Source organism: Alosa sapidissima, chromosome 13, assembly GCF_018492685.1.
Source record: "Alosa sapidissima isolate fAloSap1 chromosome 13, fAloSap1.pri, whole genome shotgun sequence".
NCBI classification, from domain to species: domain Eukaryota; kingdom Metazoa; phylum Chordata; class Actinopteri; order Clupeiformes; family Clupeidae; genus Alosa; species Alosa sapidissima.
Genome location: NC_055969.1, coordinates 28,561,884 through 28,577,273, shown reverse-complemented (window position 1 = coordinate 28,577,273; position 15,390 = coordinate 28,561,884). Strand labels below are relative to the sequence as shown.

At 39.8% G+C, this 15,390-nt stretch overlaps 1 protein-coding gene across 1 annotated transcript in view; it reads right to left on the bottom strand.

Moving 5' to 3' along the window:
• agxt2 (alanine--glyoxylate aminotransferase 2) overlaps positions 1-7,924 on the bottom strand; it is a 28,661-nt gene extending 20,737 nt beyond the window's left edge. Inside the window, exons 1-8 of the mRNA XM_042059073.1 lie at positions 7,699-7,924; positions 5,403-5,494; positions 5,110-5,300; positions 4,689-4,812; positions 4,012-4,106; positions 2,019-2,112; positions 1,483-1,576; positions 889-989 (exon numbers count right to left, since the gene is read on the bottom strand). Coding sequence (XP_041915007.1) covers positions 889-989; positions 1,483-1,576; positions 2,019-2,112; positions 4,012-4,106; positions 4,689-4,812; positions 5,110-5,300; positions 5,403-5,494; positions 7,699-7,798 — 891 coding nt within the window. The 5' untranslated portion in view covers positions 7,799-7,924. The remainder of the gene's footprint in view (positions 1-888; positions 990-1,482; positions 1,577-2,018; positions 2,113-4,011; positions 4,107-4,688; positions 4,813-5,109; positions 5,301-5,402; positions 5,495-7,698) is intronic.
• Between the last annotated feature and the right edge of the window lie 7,466 nt (positions 7,925-15,390).

The window sequence follows — 15,390 nt, the reverse complement described above, 5'->3', positions numbered from 1 at the left end:
TTCCTTATCCCGTTAATACACATATTACAGTATGTAACCATATTCCGTCCGTTCGGGAAAAAAAGTTAACTTTAAAAAACGCTAACTGTTCTAGTTTGTAAGCAGCATGGGCCATCAGGCAGGTAGTTAACATAAACATTTTTTGCTAGGCTAGCCTTCCTGCTGCGACATTACACCATTTGTACAAGACAAGTAGAGCTATTTTATCCAGTGTAATTTATCACTTACCACTATCTTGTTTTTTCTTGTCATCCTCTTCCTTTCTCTTCTTTCTTTTCTGGCTTCCGGACGCATAACTCCGCTTCATTATGACTGCCGAGGTTTTATATTTTCGCGGCAGCAGAGATCACGAACCTGGCTGGCTGGCTGCTGTCAGCGACTACTGAGAGGGGCCCCCTTGAGGGGGATCCCGGTATTACCGGTAACAGTGTCGTTGCACTTTACTGCATTGACTATCAAAGGGGCGCTCACAGTTTGTCGTTGCATTTTATTCTTAACCAGTCGTTGTATTGGGGCCACTGGCCAGCTCGGGGCCCCAAGCAATTGCTTGGTTTGCTTGCCTTCTAGCGACAGGCCTGCAGAATACGAGAGGGCAGATTGGGATTTAAGTGGCACGAAAGTGTGCCCAACTGTAGTGGTATGGGACATCATCATGTAAAAGCCAAATTAATTTAACCACAATGGTCGTCTCCCAGTGTGCCTATGACAGAATCATCATAGCTATAATATTATGATACCAGCTTTCCTCTTACGTTATTAATGTAGCAAACTTTTCATATAAATCAGCAACACAATTATCAGCAAACACAATAAATCAGCAACACAATTATCAGCAAACACAATAAATCAGCAACACAATTATTTGTTTTGTAGTAAGTGACGGCATACCTGTATAGGCTCACCAAAGAAAGCAGCAATTCGACTTGGAACACTAGTGGCAAAAACTTCTTTCAGCTGACTAATATACATGTCATTGGCCTGACAATGGTCTGCAGAAAATCAAAGAAGGGAATATCAGGTAAAATATACAGTTTATATAGTGGCAATATCTGGAGACATTTCCATTTTCCAGATACTTATTCAGAGGCATGTGGACTTGCAAGTAAAATATTTGACAGTTTCATTGAAAGCAGTAAATGTTTGACCTGATAAAAGTTCCGGACCTTGTACTTTAGTGAATTGTCTATTCCTGGCTTCAATCTAATGGTGGTGCTTTATTCTGCAAGCCTTCAAAATTTGGCATATGAGAGTACTACATTGGGTCTCTGAAGTTTGGCATTTTCACATACGGTACATAAATTCGGACATACAGAACATGCCTTCGATTATTCTTAGATGCTAAGGGGAAATTCCTTTGTATACTGTGATCAGTAATGTGTTTAGTGTAGTCCTAGGTATGCAAAATCCTAACTTCATATTAGTAAAGAATGGTGCATGTGCTTCAGTGCATGTCCTCTTCTGAAGTGTTTGTGTTTGACATACCTGAGGGGCAGCTACATTGCCGATAGGTCTGGATGGGGGAGTCCCTACAGTGACTGCCTCCCCAGGGGCCTCTGAACACATCAGGACACATGGTCTATCGGCAGAAGAGACAGATAGGACAACAGAAGAGAATAAACGAAATATGCATATATATATGTATGAATTTCATGGAAATATTTTCATATATTTAATACATGTGTACATTACAACAATTTCAGTTTTACCTTACCTTACAATGAAAGGCAAAAGTAAACAGTGTAAATGGACAATAAAGAGAGACCCATCATAAACCACTGCTATTTACACATGGGATTAATCTACCTTTATCATCTACCTTTATCAGGCATTGGGTTTTACTGCTTTTATTTTACATTTGCATGACAATAAATTGCAACTGCATGTGTTAAAAAGTCTGATATTGGTAGTCTGCTGCTGCCAAGTCCTGTGGCTAAAGGACATGAACAGATAGAGGATTATGGAAGAGATTAAACACAGGAAAAGCTTGACAGAGATAAACCACTCAGTCTGATACGTACATTATGACAACCGAGTCCAGAGGCAACAGGATACTTGTATGCTGTGTTTGACGTTAGTCCCATAGTCTGTGGGCTACCACCGTGATATGAACCTCTGCAGAAAACATGCACAAATACAACCCCAAGTCCGAAAAAGTTGGGACGTTGTGTAAAATATTAATAAAAACAGAATGTAATAATCTTCAAATCTCTTTAACTTATATTTAGTTGCAAAAAGGACACATGTCGAAAATGACAATTTTGACTATTTCATGGAAAATATATGTTCATTTTGAATTTGATACCAGCAACATGTTACAAGTTGGGACGGGGGCAACAAAATGCTGCGTGTGTAATGATAAAGAAAATAAAAGGAGGAATGTTTCACAACTAATTAGGGAAACTGGAAACACGATTGGGTATGAAAAAGAGCCTCCCAGAGAGGCAGGGAGTAAATATGTAGAGGTATTCATTACTCTGTGTAAACCTGTGTGCACAAATGATGAAACAATGTCATTTTAATGCTTCTTAACATGAAATTGTTTAAGTAATTTGAAAGTATTTGAGAAGTTCATCATCTACAGGACATTGGATGGCCGCGGTCTTTTGGACCTCACTGCATCAAAACCGTATTTGTAGAGACGGGTGCGCACATCCAAAATATGTGGTAACAGGTGCCAGACAAAATGTGTCAGAGAGAGGAGATGGTCTGCACACTGTATGGGCTCCGAGAGATACTTTATTTATTTTGAAAAGGCAACATTTCGATCTCAACAGAGCACTGCATCAAAACCAGTCATTGTATGGGCTCAGGAAAACCTCTGATAACCATTGTCTCTGTGCACAGTTTGAAAAACTGCAGCCAAATTTGTAACAGCAAAAACAGCCAAAATTGTATTGAGACATGATACAGAAAATACCACCGTCGTATCTGGGCCTGAGCTTGTTTAAAATGAACTGAAGTTAGATGGAAAAAGATCCTGTGGTTAGACCAATCAAAATGTGCAATTTGGAAATAATGGACTCATCTGGGCTAAAGAGGAGAGGGCAGGCCTATCCAAGTATCCAACCTATCCAAATTGTTTTAATGCTCAGTTTGAGCATCTATGACAGTGTGGAGGAGCATTAATGCCTACAGCATGGGCATCTTCCACATTTGGCAAAGCACAATCAATTCTGAATGACGTATACAAGTTTTGAGCAACATATACTGCCATCCAGGCACTATCTTGTCCAGGGAAGACCTTGAATATTTCAGGAAAACAATGTGAAAAATGAATTCTGCACATATTTAAACAGCATTTCTCCATAGAAGAAGAGTCTAGGTGCTACAATGGCCTGTCTGCGAACCAGAATTGTCAAATTAGGTGCATCATGGAATGAAAAACATGACTAAGAATACCCCATACTGTTGAGCAATTGAAATCCTTTATCGAGGAGTAATGGGACAACATTTCATTCTCAAAACTCCTCAAGGTCTCCTCAGTTCATAAACATTTACAGAATGTTGTTAAATGAAGAGGTGAGGCAGCACAGTGGTAAACATTCCCTGTCCCAACTTTTTTTGAAACATGTTGCTGGCATCAAATTCAAAATGACCATATATTTTCCATGAAATAGTCCAAATGTTCATTTTCAACATTTTGATATGTTGTCCTTTTTACTGCTAAATATGGATTTACTAGACCTGTATATTATCATATTTTGTTTTTATTTGCATTTTACACAATGTCCCACCTTTTTCTGATTTGGGGATGTAAATAAAATGGTGTGAATATTACTTAGGTGCTATACAAATACATCTTATATTATTATTATTATTATTATTATTATTATTACTATTACTTTGGTTTTAGTTTGTTTAGTGGATTAAATATTACTTCTACCTCATATTAAGTAATATAAGAAAGGGTGATGACAATACTCTGCAAATGCTTTAAAATAACAATTACCAAATTTAATTGATTTATGAAACAATGAAAGTTGCATTTGGGTGAGCAAGACTTGGGTATACCTGAAGGTAATAATGTCAAAGTTGCCAGTGTGTAGACGTGCCATAAGCATGGCCAAATCATTGGCCTCTGAACCACTATTTGTCAGGTACACCACCTTGAGACAGAGAGAATATATCATAGAAATTATACTTCCTAATCTATTACGATAGTCAGTGTGTGCTTGTGGACTTTGAAACTGCCCTCCCAAACAATTTGTATTGCTAAATAGAAAACAGTGGAATTCTCTACAGCTCTGAAAAGGGAAACCCATTCTCCAGAGATTAAAGCCAGGTTCACATTGCACGGGCAAGCGGCAGCGCTGTGCTATGAAACCCATTATTTTCAATGGCTTGCCCGCGCAACCACTGGCCTGCCGCTGCGCTGAGCAAAGCGTTGAGTAAAGCGTTGAGTAAAGCACAGCGTGAGTGGCATCTTGCCGCTTCGCCACTCTTGCGCGTGCCACGGACGGAGTTTACCATGTAAATCATCATGCTGTAAATCAAAGGTATTTTGCAGAGCCCAGCGGCAAGCACAACAAAAATCTTTGGGACATTACCTCAACCAAGACAAACCAAGCGATGACCGCAGCGCATGCCGCATACAATGTGAACCCGGCTTCAGCATGTATATCCAAGAGCATCTAAAAGCACAAAATCTCCAAAAGTCTCTATGCAAGCCATAAGGTCTTCCTTTGTACCTTCAGTGGTTCAGGAAGAAGAGCCACTAACTTCTCTATGTATTCATGGATGGTAGGGTAAACGTAGATGTTCGTTGTGTGCCAAAGGCGTCTTAATTGTTTCTCTGCTGCAGCTGTCACCTTCCTGGGCAGACATGAAAACTGAATGAAGAAATGTCACTTCTATCCTTTCTCTGCCTGTTATATCAAACCAGTACAGGAGGTCACAGGTGCCAATGTCAATGCCAATGCCAATTTTCAACAACTAAAGATCACCTGTAGGAGAGGTTGATACAAAAAGATAAACATTCCAAAATTACATAATTCTAGGGTGGTATTATGTATTATGGTGTGCAATACGTAATTCCAGGGTGGTATGTATGTATATAGGCCTATAATAAATCAGTTATAATCATACATCTCAAAAGTAAAGAACTCTTACGGATGACAGTGACCGACACTGACTGTGGCCACTCCAGCAAAGAGGTCCAAGTAACGCCTACCATCCACATCCCACAGCCACTGCATGTGGCCCTGATGGATAAACACTGGCTTTTTGTATGAGGTCACCTTCATAGTCATGGGGTTGCAGTTCTGTTGCCTGATATGCATCATCTGCTTGGCAGACATGCCCTATAAGGGAGAGGAATGGAATGGCAGGGATGATGCAACTGCATGACAGCAGCACACTGTGTGCATCAGGCCAGAACTCTTACTGAAAAGGGGAGAGTTCACCTGGTACGGCTCAGGACTGAAGTGGCACTTAGGCATCTCCGGGAGATCAGAGAATGTGTGGTTCACTGCTGCAGACTTCTGACATAATGCACCTGCACCAAGAGGGAGTTAAAGGGGTTTACGTCACACGGTGACACCGTAAGGGAATACTCCTGCTATTATTATCAGTTAATCCTGAGAAAAGCCCAGTGGCCTAATAGCACACTGTTATCACTTTAGACTGTCCTGAATTGATCTTAGAGTGATGTAAGTCCTCCATGCTGTGGGGTGGGTGAGGGTGAACAGTGGGAACAGGGTGATTCCTCGTTCATCTCGCAATAGTGTTCCATTTGCTACCTTTGATACATTCGCTAGAAGTGTGCCTGTCTTGATGGAAAACCATCCAGCATGGTAGAAAAATGTTTTTACAGCATCAAAAGGGAGGTGTGTGTGTGTGTGTGTGTGTGTGTGTGTGTCTCAAATGCCTTCACAGGATGTGATGACAACACAGATTATATGGGTGGGTTTTGATGGTTGGGCCCTATTTTACGGCATAGGTGAGATAGTACGGATAAGACGCAACGTTTAGATAGCACATTGCTAAGTTAAAACTGAAGAACATTAGCCTAGAAATCTAGACGCGCCCCTAGCGGCAGCAAATTACATTTGCTGCCCGGGCTAGTCTAGCAACTCTCCGTTGGCTTGTGAGCTCCAGAAATCGAAACTTAATCAGGCCTTTGAAATCGTGTATAGAGTCGTTTGGTGGGCTTAACATAATGATTGATGGCAGAGTTGCAACGGTTTGGCTTGAATTCCCTGCTACTTGAAAAACAAATATACTATTGCGTCCTATTGCGTGCAGAGGGAATTTGAAAGACAACTGATTATCCCGCCCCTCGGACTGAGCACTGCGAAAGGTGAGTGCCCAGACCCTACATTTTAATGTGGGTCTGGCTCGCCAGGCTAGAAGAATATTAAGTGAAAAAGAGGATGATTAAAAGAAGCTATTCAACCCATATTGAAGCTACTCAAGATACTCACACAAAAACTTTTTTATAGTAGTAGATCAATGAAAGGATACCTTAGGCCAGTGGTCCCCAAACTTTTTCTTCCGAGGTCCAGCACAGTATGCCTGGCTCTAAGAGAGGGCCAGAGACTCGGAGTATATCAGTAACCATAAATAGCTTAGTGCTGTGAACAACAACAGTCTACCTTAGTTGAATATTCCATTACCGGTACATTTAATCCTTGTAGCCAATGATTAAATGTAATGGAATATTCAACTAAGGTAGACTGTTGTAATACCATTGTTAGCTGTGTTTATATTGCCATCATACCATGTAAAATGTAGTTCAAATGAAATAATACTAATAAAAAGACTTTAGCATTCCCAAAAGTATTAGCAGTGTCTTTGCATACACAGCTCAAGTTGTGAACAAGCAATATCCTACAAATAAAGTTCTCAAACTATGAGAGTTTTATGAAGTGCTGGCAAAAACATCTGAAATGACCACCATTCTAACTTTCACTCACCTGATGAGAACTTTGTGAATTTGTATGAACATTTGAAGAGTAAATAAAAAATAGAAATAATTATCCCAGAAAGTCCCAGAAATATGACTTGAATAGAAGTTAGTTAGTTATTAACAATTAATTGATCAACTTTTAGAATATTTTGAGCACTGATGCAGTCAGCATAGGCCTCTTACATTGTTTGCAGGTAGGTTCATTCCGTTTTCGGTGGCAAACGCGAAACAGCGCCAAAACAACCACCAGTGGACAAAAAGAGTATTACATGTGTATTGCTATAGAGAATGTGACTCGCTATAGAGAATGAATTGGGGAAATTACTGAGGTTATAGTTTGACGATGTCGTACTGTACTCCCGTGCGGGCCAGATGCTATATACCACAGACATGTTTTGGGGGGGCACCCAAAATGAGGTGGCGGGCCGTAGTTTGGGGACCACTGCCTTAGGCTATTAGGTTGAAAAGAAATCATAGTATTCTCTCTACTCCTCTTTGATTTGTATTCATACAGTTTAAAGATATACTAGACTTAGTATCGAATTAAAGTGTGCTACACTGATTAAAACATAGGCTCTGGTCAGTAAAAGGTCATGGATTCCTTTTCTAATACTATGTCGAAGCAAAATGAGGGACGGACACCTGTTTTGAAGGGCCGCTGTTCAACAAGGTGCACGGCCCAAAACATTCAAAAACAAGTAATATTAAAATAACAGTAGCGAAAGCTTCTTGTCTCAGTAGATCAGAACCAGCGAAGAGACGACAGTGTTTTCATAGTGCGCAACACTCACCGCTAGGCCGGTAGAATCTGGCCGTGAAATCAATTACATTCCAATAATTTGAGCTCCTAGCCAGACATGGCCTGTGCATTCGAGAGAGAAACATCTGCATTTCTACCCTTTCCTACTACCACACGTACACGTCTGCTGTGTGATTTTCACTGATTGTTCACACGTAAAAGTTGATCAATTCTTGGGGTTTGTCCTCAAGAGTTAGGCCCTAGTGCATTGGGCGGAGAACACATTCAGCCAATGGCAGCTGGAGGAAAACTGACCTCTGCTCACATCTCTGTCGTAGTTGCAAGTCATCGCAGCTCTTGGCTAATCCCAACTTCCAGGGGCGTCACTAGACCTAGAGCTGCACTGGGGCACAAGCCCCCCTATGGGTATATTTTAACGTTTAATGCATCAATTCAGCAGTCAACGAACTAACAGGTTTTTAAGTAAGCTATGCACAGAGCCCATACTGTACTTCCAGCGTTCCTTCGAGTTCACTTGCCTGTGACCTGTAACCTGGTCAATCGCTAACAACTAGTGCACCTACAGCTCTAACACATCCAAAAGGGTAGAGGTTTCCAGAGCAGGCTATTAGGCTATAACTTTTTTTTTACCGTTTAATCTGTGCATTGGCGCAGCCTACGACGATGTGAACTAGTGACAGCTGTTGTCGCAGTGAACTTAAGCTCCTGTCTCTAAATAGTGTAGACTAGGCGTACTTGCTATGTCGCTTGATTTTCTGTAATAAATGCAGCCTGTAGCCTAGTTACTTCAGTAAACCGTGTAGCGTGAGAGGGAGAGTGCCTGTTGCGGGCAATTTAATTTACATCGTATAGGCATGACATACGAGCTCCCATTGTGAGCGCACTGGACCAGCGGCATCTTTAGTAGCACCCCCCTCCCAGCAATCAGTAGGCCTACAAATAATAAGCATGATTATATACAAAAATTCAGCAAGAGATTTGGCGAAAGGTGGGGCGCCTTTGCCGTCGTGGCAGCCATGGGCCCGGAGCGACCGAACCCCCGCTCCCCCTGCTTATGAGGCGTGTGTGTGAGAGCGGGGCAAGGAGAGGCTGTGTGAATTTTATGCCGCTGCATGTAGCCTAACTAATGAAAGAAGACCATATCTACGCGAACAACAAAATAGAAACGTATAGCCTGTATGGTGGTCACAATAGAGGGGGCACAGATTTTATTTGAGGGGGCACCGCCCCCTTCTGCACCCCCCCCAGCGCCAGGTCTGTAAAACATATTTACTTACTTGCTCTTTGCTATGGGGGTTGCTAGGTTGACATGATAGTGGTGGTTGCTAGGTTGTTGCTAGGGTAATCATCTTGGTTGCTAGGTTGACATGGTTTAATGGATTTTGATAGACAAATAGTTAAAGGATAATTCCGGTGTGATTTTGACCTAAAGTGGCTTGAAACAGGATACCAAGTGTGAATGTATCTCTCATAGCTCACCTCAGCTTGTCCCCTGCACTCAGAAATCTGGCGCTAGTTAGCCAATGCTACCAACAGGGTTTCGTTGTGGACATGGAGAACTTTGAAAAAGCACTGGTAGATTATTTACAAGACGATTTATACAGACAGTACCTTAAGGAATTTTACCATTCGACGCCATCTTGAATTTAGTCACGATAAGTAGAGCGACGAGTACGAACAAACAGGTATGATAAGGGGTCAGATTCCAAAACTAATTCCGTGGAAATGCATGGATTCAGTTGCAGTTGCTCAGTTCCAAATGCATGGATTCAATTGCTTCTAGTAGCAGCAACTGGAATCCATGCATTTCCACTGAATTATTTTTGGAATCTGATCCCTTATCATACCTGTTTGTTCGTACTCGTCGCTCGACTTATCGTGACTAAATTCAAGATGGCGTCGAACGGTAAAATTCCTTAAGGTACTGTCTGTATAAATCGTCTTGTAAATAAACTACCAGTGCTTTTTCAAAGTTCTCCATGACTCGTTTTAAATGTCAAGGCCCTCGGAAGTCTACCAATGAAGTATGGAGCTACTTTGAGCCTCGTAAATGTTGTAAAACAGTGATTTATTTTCATGGCTAGGCCGATGCCCGAGGCACCACAACGAAACCCTGTTGGTAGCATTGGCTAACTAGCGGCAGATTTCTGAGTACAGGGGACAAGCCGAGGTGAGCTATGAGACATACGTTCACACTCGGTATCATGTTTCAACACACTTTAGGTCAATATCACACCGGAATTCTCCTTTAAATGTATGTGTTTAATGGATGTAGATAGGCAGATCATTTAATGGATAAATAAATGGTTGGAAGTAGAAGGATGGAGAGAAAGTTGAATGATATGATAGATAGATACTTTATCTATCTGAATTACAGTAATTGCCCTACTATGCACACTGACTCATCACATGGGCAAACACCTGTCACACAGTTTTACAATTAGCAATCAGAGCTTTAGCATAATGCTTGTGATGTGGATGAGGTGCCGTGGCCAGACCTAAACAGAAGAAAGGATGCAGGTGTGTTCTGCATGTGTTCTGAGTATAAAAACAATATTCTCAAATATTTCACAACATACTTATGTATGTACTGTCTGTAGTAAGTGTAACACTGAACAAAAAAGGGCCTAAATCATTATGATGAATGGAAAAGAAGAGAACACATCTCTAAAGCAAACATTCGCCTCACATTATAAACACTTTTGTCATAAGATGACATTATGGATATATCATGTACACACTGTTGCTCAAAACCTAAAGCTCTTCTATATTGTCGGGTCTGCACTCTGCACCAGCCCCATCCCTTTTCTACCGCTGTCTGTCTATCTATGTGTTGCAGCTGGGTGGCTGGAGATGCGCAGGTGTGTGGTGTTGCTCCTTGCTCCATGGGGCAGACGGGCTCCCTCTTCGTTCCTCCGTCGTTGTTTGTTTCTTTGACCCATTTACCCCTAGACATACATTTGCACTACATTTTGCTTTTCTACTCACTATACTGACATTTATCTAATAATTTAATAAACATTCTTTATTTATTGTTACCTACGTGTGGACCTCCCTTATGTTCTCATTTGAGCCAAGCATTTGTAACAATATTTCCATACAAGAATGAAAGTCATCTACAGAGAGAAGTTGAAATACACAGTAAACATAAGCAATATCGAAACCAAAAATAGAGTGATTTTTCCCAAATAATTTGTTGTTGTGAATACAGTATTTTACAGCCAACAAGAAAAAAGAAGCAAAATACAATGACCACCTACATGGAGTTTTAAAAATTATATATAGAGTATGTATTCATAGGCCTAAGGCAATGATCGTCGGATGGTGTTCAGTTAAGTAATGAGTGTTTGTACATTGAGGACTGAGAGTGAATAAGTGGCGAATACAATTTTGATAGGTTGTGTTTGAAAACTGAAATCAAGTTACTTCCTGTTAGATTTGTTATGTGTTACATAGAAAATTGTGTGGTGTTTTGCAAAATGTGTTTCAGGATATTGAAAACTGAGTCAAACACTGAGAATTAGTGTATGGTTTTGCAGATTTGGTGTGGGACTATGGTGTTTGGAAGACCTGTTTAGAAAATTGTGTGACAAGCAAAGATTTAGTGTGTAAGCAGTTGAAAAAAAACTGTAAGGAATTGTGTACTTGGTCCACCTCTGGTAGATAGTTTAATGGATGTTGATAGACAGATAGTTTAATGGATAAATGAATGGTTGGAAGGAAATAGATGGAGAGAAAGTTGAATGGAAAGTGATTTGTATTAATATTACTAAGGTACTTGTGAGGGTGTTGCTAGGGTACATATGGTGGTTGCTATGCCAAATAAAATGGTTGCTATGCTGGTTGCTAGGGTAATCATCTCGGTTGCTATGCTGGTTGCTAGGTTGACATGGTTTACACCCTGCTAAAAAAAACAGCTAGAAACCAGCCTATGCTGGTAGCTGGTCTTTGCTGGTTTTCTTTCATCTCTTGCTGGTCTTTGCTAGTGTAGCTGGTTGGGCCACCAGATGGATATGCTGGCGTGACCATCTGAGGAAGCTGGTCATGCTGGTGTGACCAGTGCTTATGAATTGTGTCACTTTGGATATGCGTAGCCAACCATACACCCCAAATCACAATTATGGCTCTAAGTTTAACTGTGCAATCTTTACATACATTCATTATCAGCTTACATGGTGATCAGTCGCACCAAGAGGCTGGTTGTCAATATATTTTTTTCCTGTTCATTTAAAGTTTAACAGCAATAGACATATAATTTACATATTGACTAAAGTAATGAAACATATTTGGAGTCAGTACAGCTACCAAATTTCCCTCACGGGATCAAAAAAGTATATATACTTATACTTATATATATATATATACTTATACATGTACACTGCTATGTAGAGGTAATTCAGCTGTCATAATAACCAGTGTGATAAGAAAGCATTTTGTGAACTGGGCATTAGTAAGTCTTGTTGCAAAAAACAGCTAATAAAACCAGCTTATGCTGGTAGCTGGTTTTTGCTGGTTTTCTTTCATCTCTTGCTGGTCTATGCTAGTGTAGCTGGTTGGTCCACCAGCTGGATATGCTGGCAGATATGCTATCTGAGGAAGCTGGTCATGCTGGTGTGACCAGCCTGTTGTGTGGAATACAGCTGGTGCAAGATGGTCATGCTGGTGACCAGCCTGTCAAGCTTGACATTGCTGGTGTAAGATGGTCATGCTGGTTTGCTAGAATGACCAACATTAGCTGGCATGGCCAGTTAAACCAGCAATGTAGACCAGCAACACCAACTAAAACGACCAGCTTTAGGTGGTATGAGAAAAACCAGCTGAATTACTATCGTAAACCAGCTGAAGGTATGTTTTCGTGTATCATTGTGCAAATTATATATACTGTATGTCTAACATCTTATTCCTGCTTTGTGGAAATGGTGGTGTTACAACTCATGCCATGTTACAACCATACCCGGTCTCCCCTACCTGTTCCATGGCATTGGTCATATTCGCTAAAAACGCACACATGGGCAGCTACGAATAGGCTACAGACACATAACCTAGTTGTTACACCTGCAAGGTTATCTGCGATGAGTGGGATGCATGATACCATACTCATGACCTGAACTATTCAAACTCAGTAAAGTGTGGTCATAATAGCATTATGTAAAGCAAAATAATGACATTAAGCTAAATAATGACGATCAATTTAACCATTATCCACATATACTGAGTTTCAAACTGATACATTTTATTTATTCAGCAAAATGTGCCTTGCAAATGACACTACTTAACTCCAAGAGATTCAGGGATATCATTTCATTCCCTTGACTTCACTACTCATCACACTTAATGACCTTGTAGTCACACTAACTCATGGCCAAGCATTACTAATTTGTGGTCATTATTTTTCTTCCACCAATGTCACCAGGAGGGCTCAACAACATTCAAAGCACAAATGGAATAGATTTTATTTTTAATTCTGTTTAAGAACATACATCATGCCACATAGAACAGAACTAAACATTGCACAGAATTGGAAACAGAGTGTGATTTAAAAAAAAAAAGCAAAAGCAAAAAGAAATACATTTATGTTGAGTTTATGTCATTCTATCTCTGATTACAAGATGGACTCTCATAAATTTGGACTAAGCAGCACTCACGACGATAGTCACCATTACATTGGGTATGGGTTCACCATACCGATCAACACATAAAGGCAGTAGTGTTAAAGAAATATCTACACAAAGTGTTTTACACAATATAGTTAAACACATTCCAAGAATTTTCAGCACGATTCACACCCAGCTGTTAGTCCATCTTTAAAAACAGTACATCACCAACATAACTGTAACATGCTCCACGAATCCAACATCTCAGATTGGTTGATTGGACACATATCTTTCAATCTGTCAGTCCACTGGTACCAGCAGATGCTGCTGGTTTCATAAAGCATCCATTTGAAATCATATGTGAAAGAAAAAGAAAACTCATCCTCAATTTGTCTGTATACACTAGGCAATATTGTGTGTATCTTGTTGTCCGTGACCATTTTAGATTACACATGGTTGTACTCCACTGGTTAAGTAAGGTTTTATTCATAACTGAGGCTGTAACTGAGAACTGTCATATATTACATTTATTTACTCCCATTGAGTGGATTGAAGGAAATGATTAGTGAAAACATTAGATAAGATGGATTTTAAGTATGTTGCAGTTATGGTTAATCACAGTAAAAGCAGTTTCTCCCCACTCCAATAATCTATTTAACAATTTCGCCATCACATAACCTATAGCAAAGGTTGATATCTATAATATACAGTACATCTTAACCAAAAAAAGATTTGTATAGTCATGAGACATCTTGTTCACGGTAAGGCAACATGATGGTTTGTCAATGGCTCTTTTCTCCATCTTTTTTCTATCTTTAGGTTTTCCATTAAATGGGTATTTATGACATACAATGACTTATAATCATAACTAATGTACACAGATATGCACCATCACAAACTCATACAGTCTGACAACAATTCACAGTGTATACTATAAGTACCAACTCTGCTAAATTCTTAATAACTTTTTAGAAGATCTAAAACCAAATAGTTTTTGGTTATAGCAATTTATGAAAATACACAGTTCTTAAATGTCTGTGAATACATTTCCTTAGCCACACTGGCTAAGGAAATATTTCTTATATATATCATATATATATTTTTTACAGTATACCAGTGCTTATGAATTGTGTCACTTTGGATATGTGTAGCCAACCATACACCCCAAATCACAATTATGGCTCTAAGTTTAACTGTGCAATCTTTACATACATTCATTATCAGCTTACATGGTGATCAGTCGCACCAAGAGGCAGGTTGTCAATATATTTTTTCCTGTTCATTTAAAGTTTAACAGCAATAGACATCTGTATAGAAAATAAAAGACTATCAATTATATAATTTACATTTTTGTTTTTAAAGTATATTTTTTTGGCCTTTTATGCCTTTAATTGACAGGATAGTAGAGAATGACAGGAAGTGAGTGGGAGAGAGAATCGGGGTGGGATCCGGAAAGGACCACGGGGCGGGAATCGAACCCGGGTCGCCGGTGTATGGTGCAGGTGCGCCACGGCTGGGGCCATATAATTTACATATCGACTAAAGTGTTAAAACATATTTGGAGTCATTACAGCTACATGTACACTGCTATGTACAGGTAATTCAGCTGTCATAACCAGTGTGATAAGAAATCATTTTGTTAACTGGGCATTGGTAGGTCTTGTTGCAAAAAACTTTTACACATTACTTTATTCACTCATGGTTCATGAGTCAGTGGCTTAAGGTCATTGTCTGTAGATAGATTTCTTCAGGTATTCTGAAGTTCCATGACAACAATTAGGTCCGCTTTGCAAATAAATTAGCAGCAATTGTGTGTTAGATCAAGATTCATTAACCACTGATTTTGAGAGTAAAGTTAATTACAAATAGGTTTATATTAAAAGTACAGCTTTACCTCTATAGTATATATAAGAAGACAAGGTGTACTTCAGCAGTAATCATGCATGTTAAAGATTTAGTAAAGTTGGGATGAAGCAGATGGGGGCCAAGTATATCAGCCGAGGGCTGGAGTGGCAGTGGGCAGGACTAAACCAAGTACAACAAATCCATAATTTAAAAAATAACCGATGAATTAAATACAGTAGAAGACATTGTGCTACTACACAACAAGGGTCTATAAAATCCAAGCA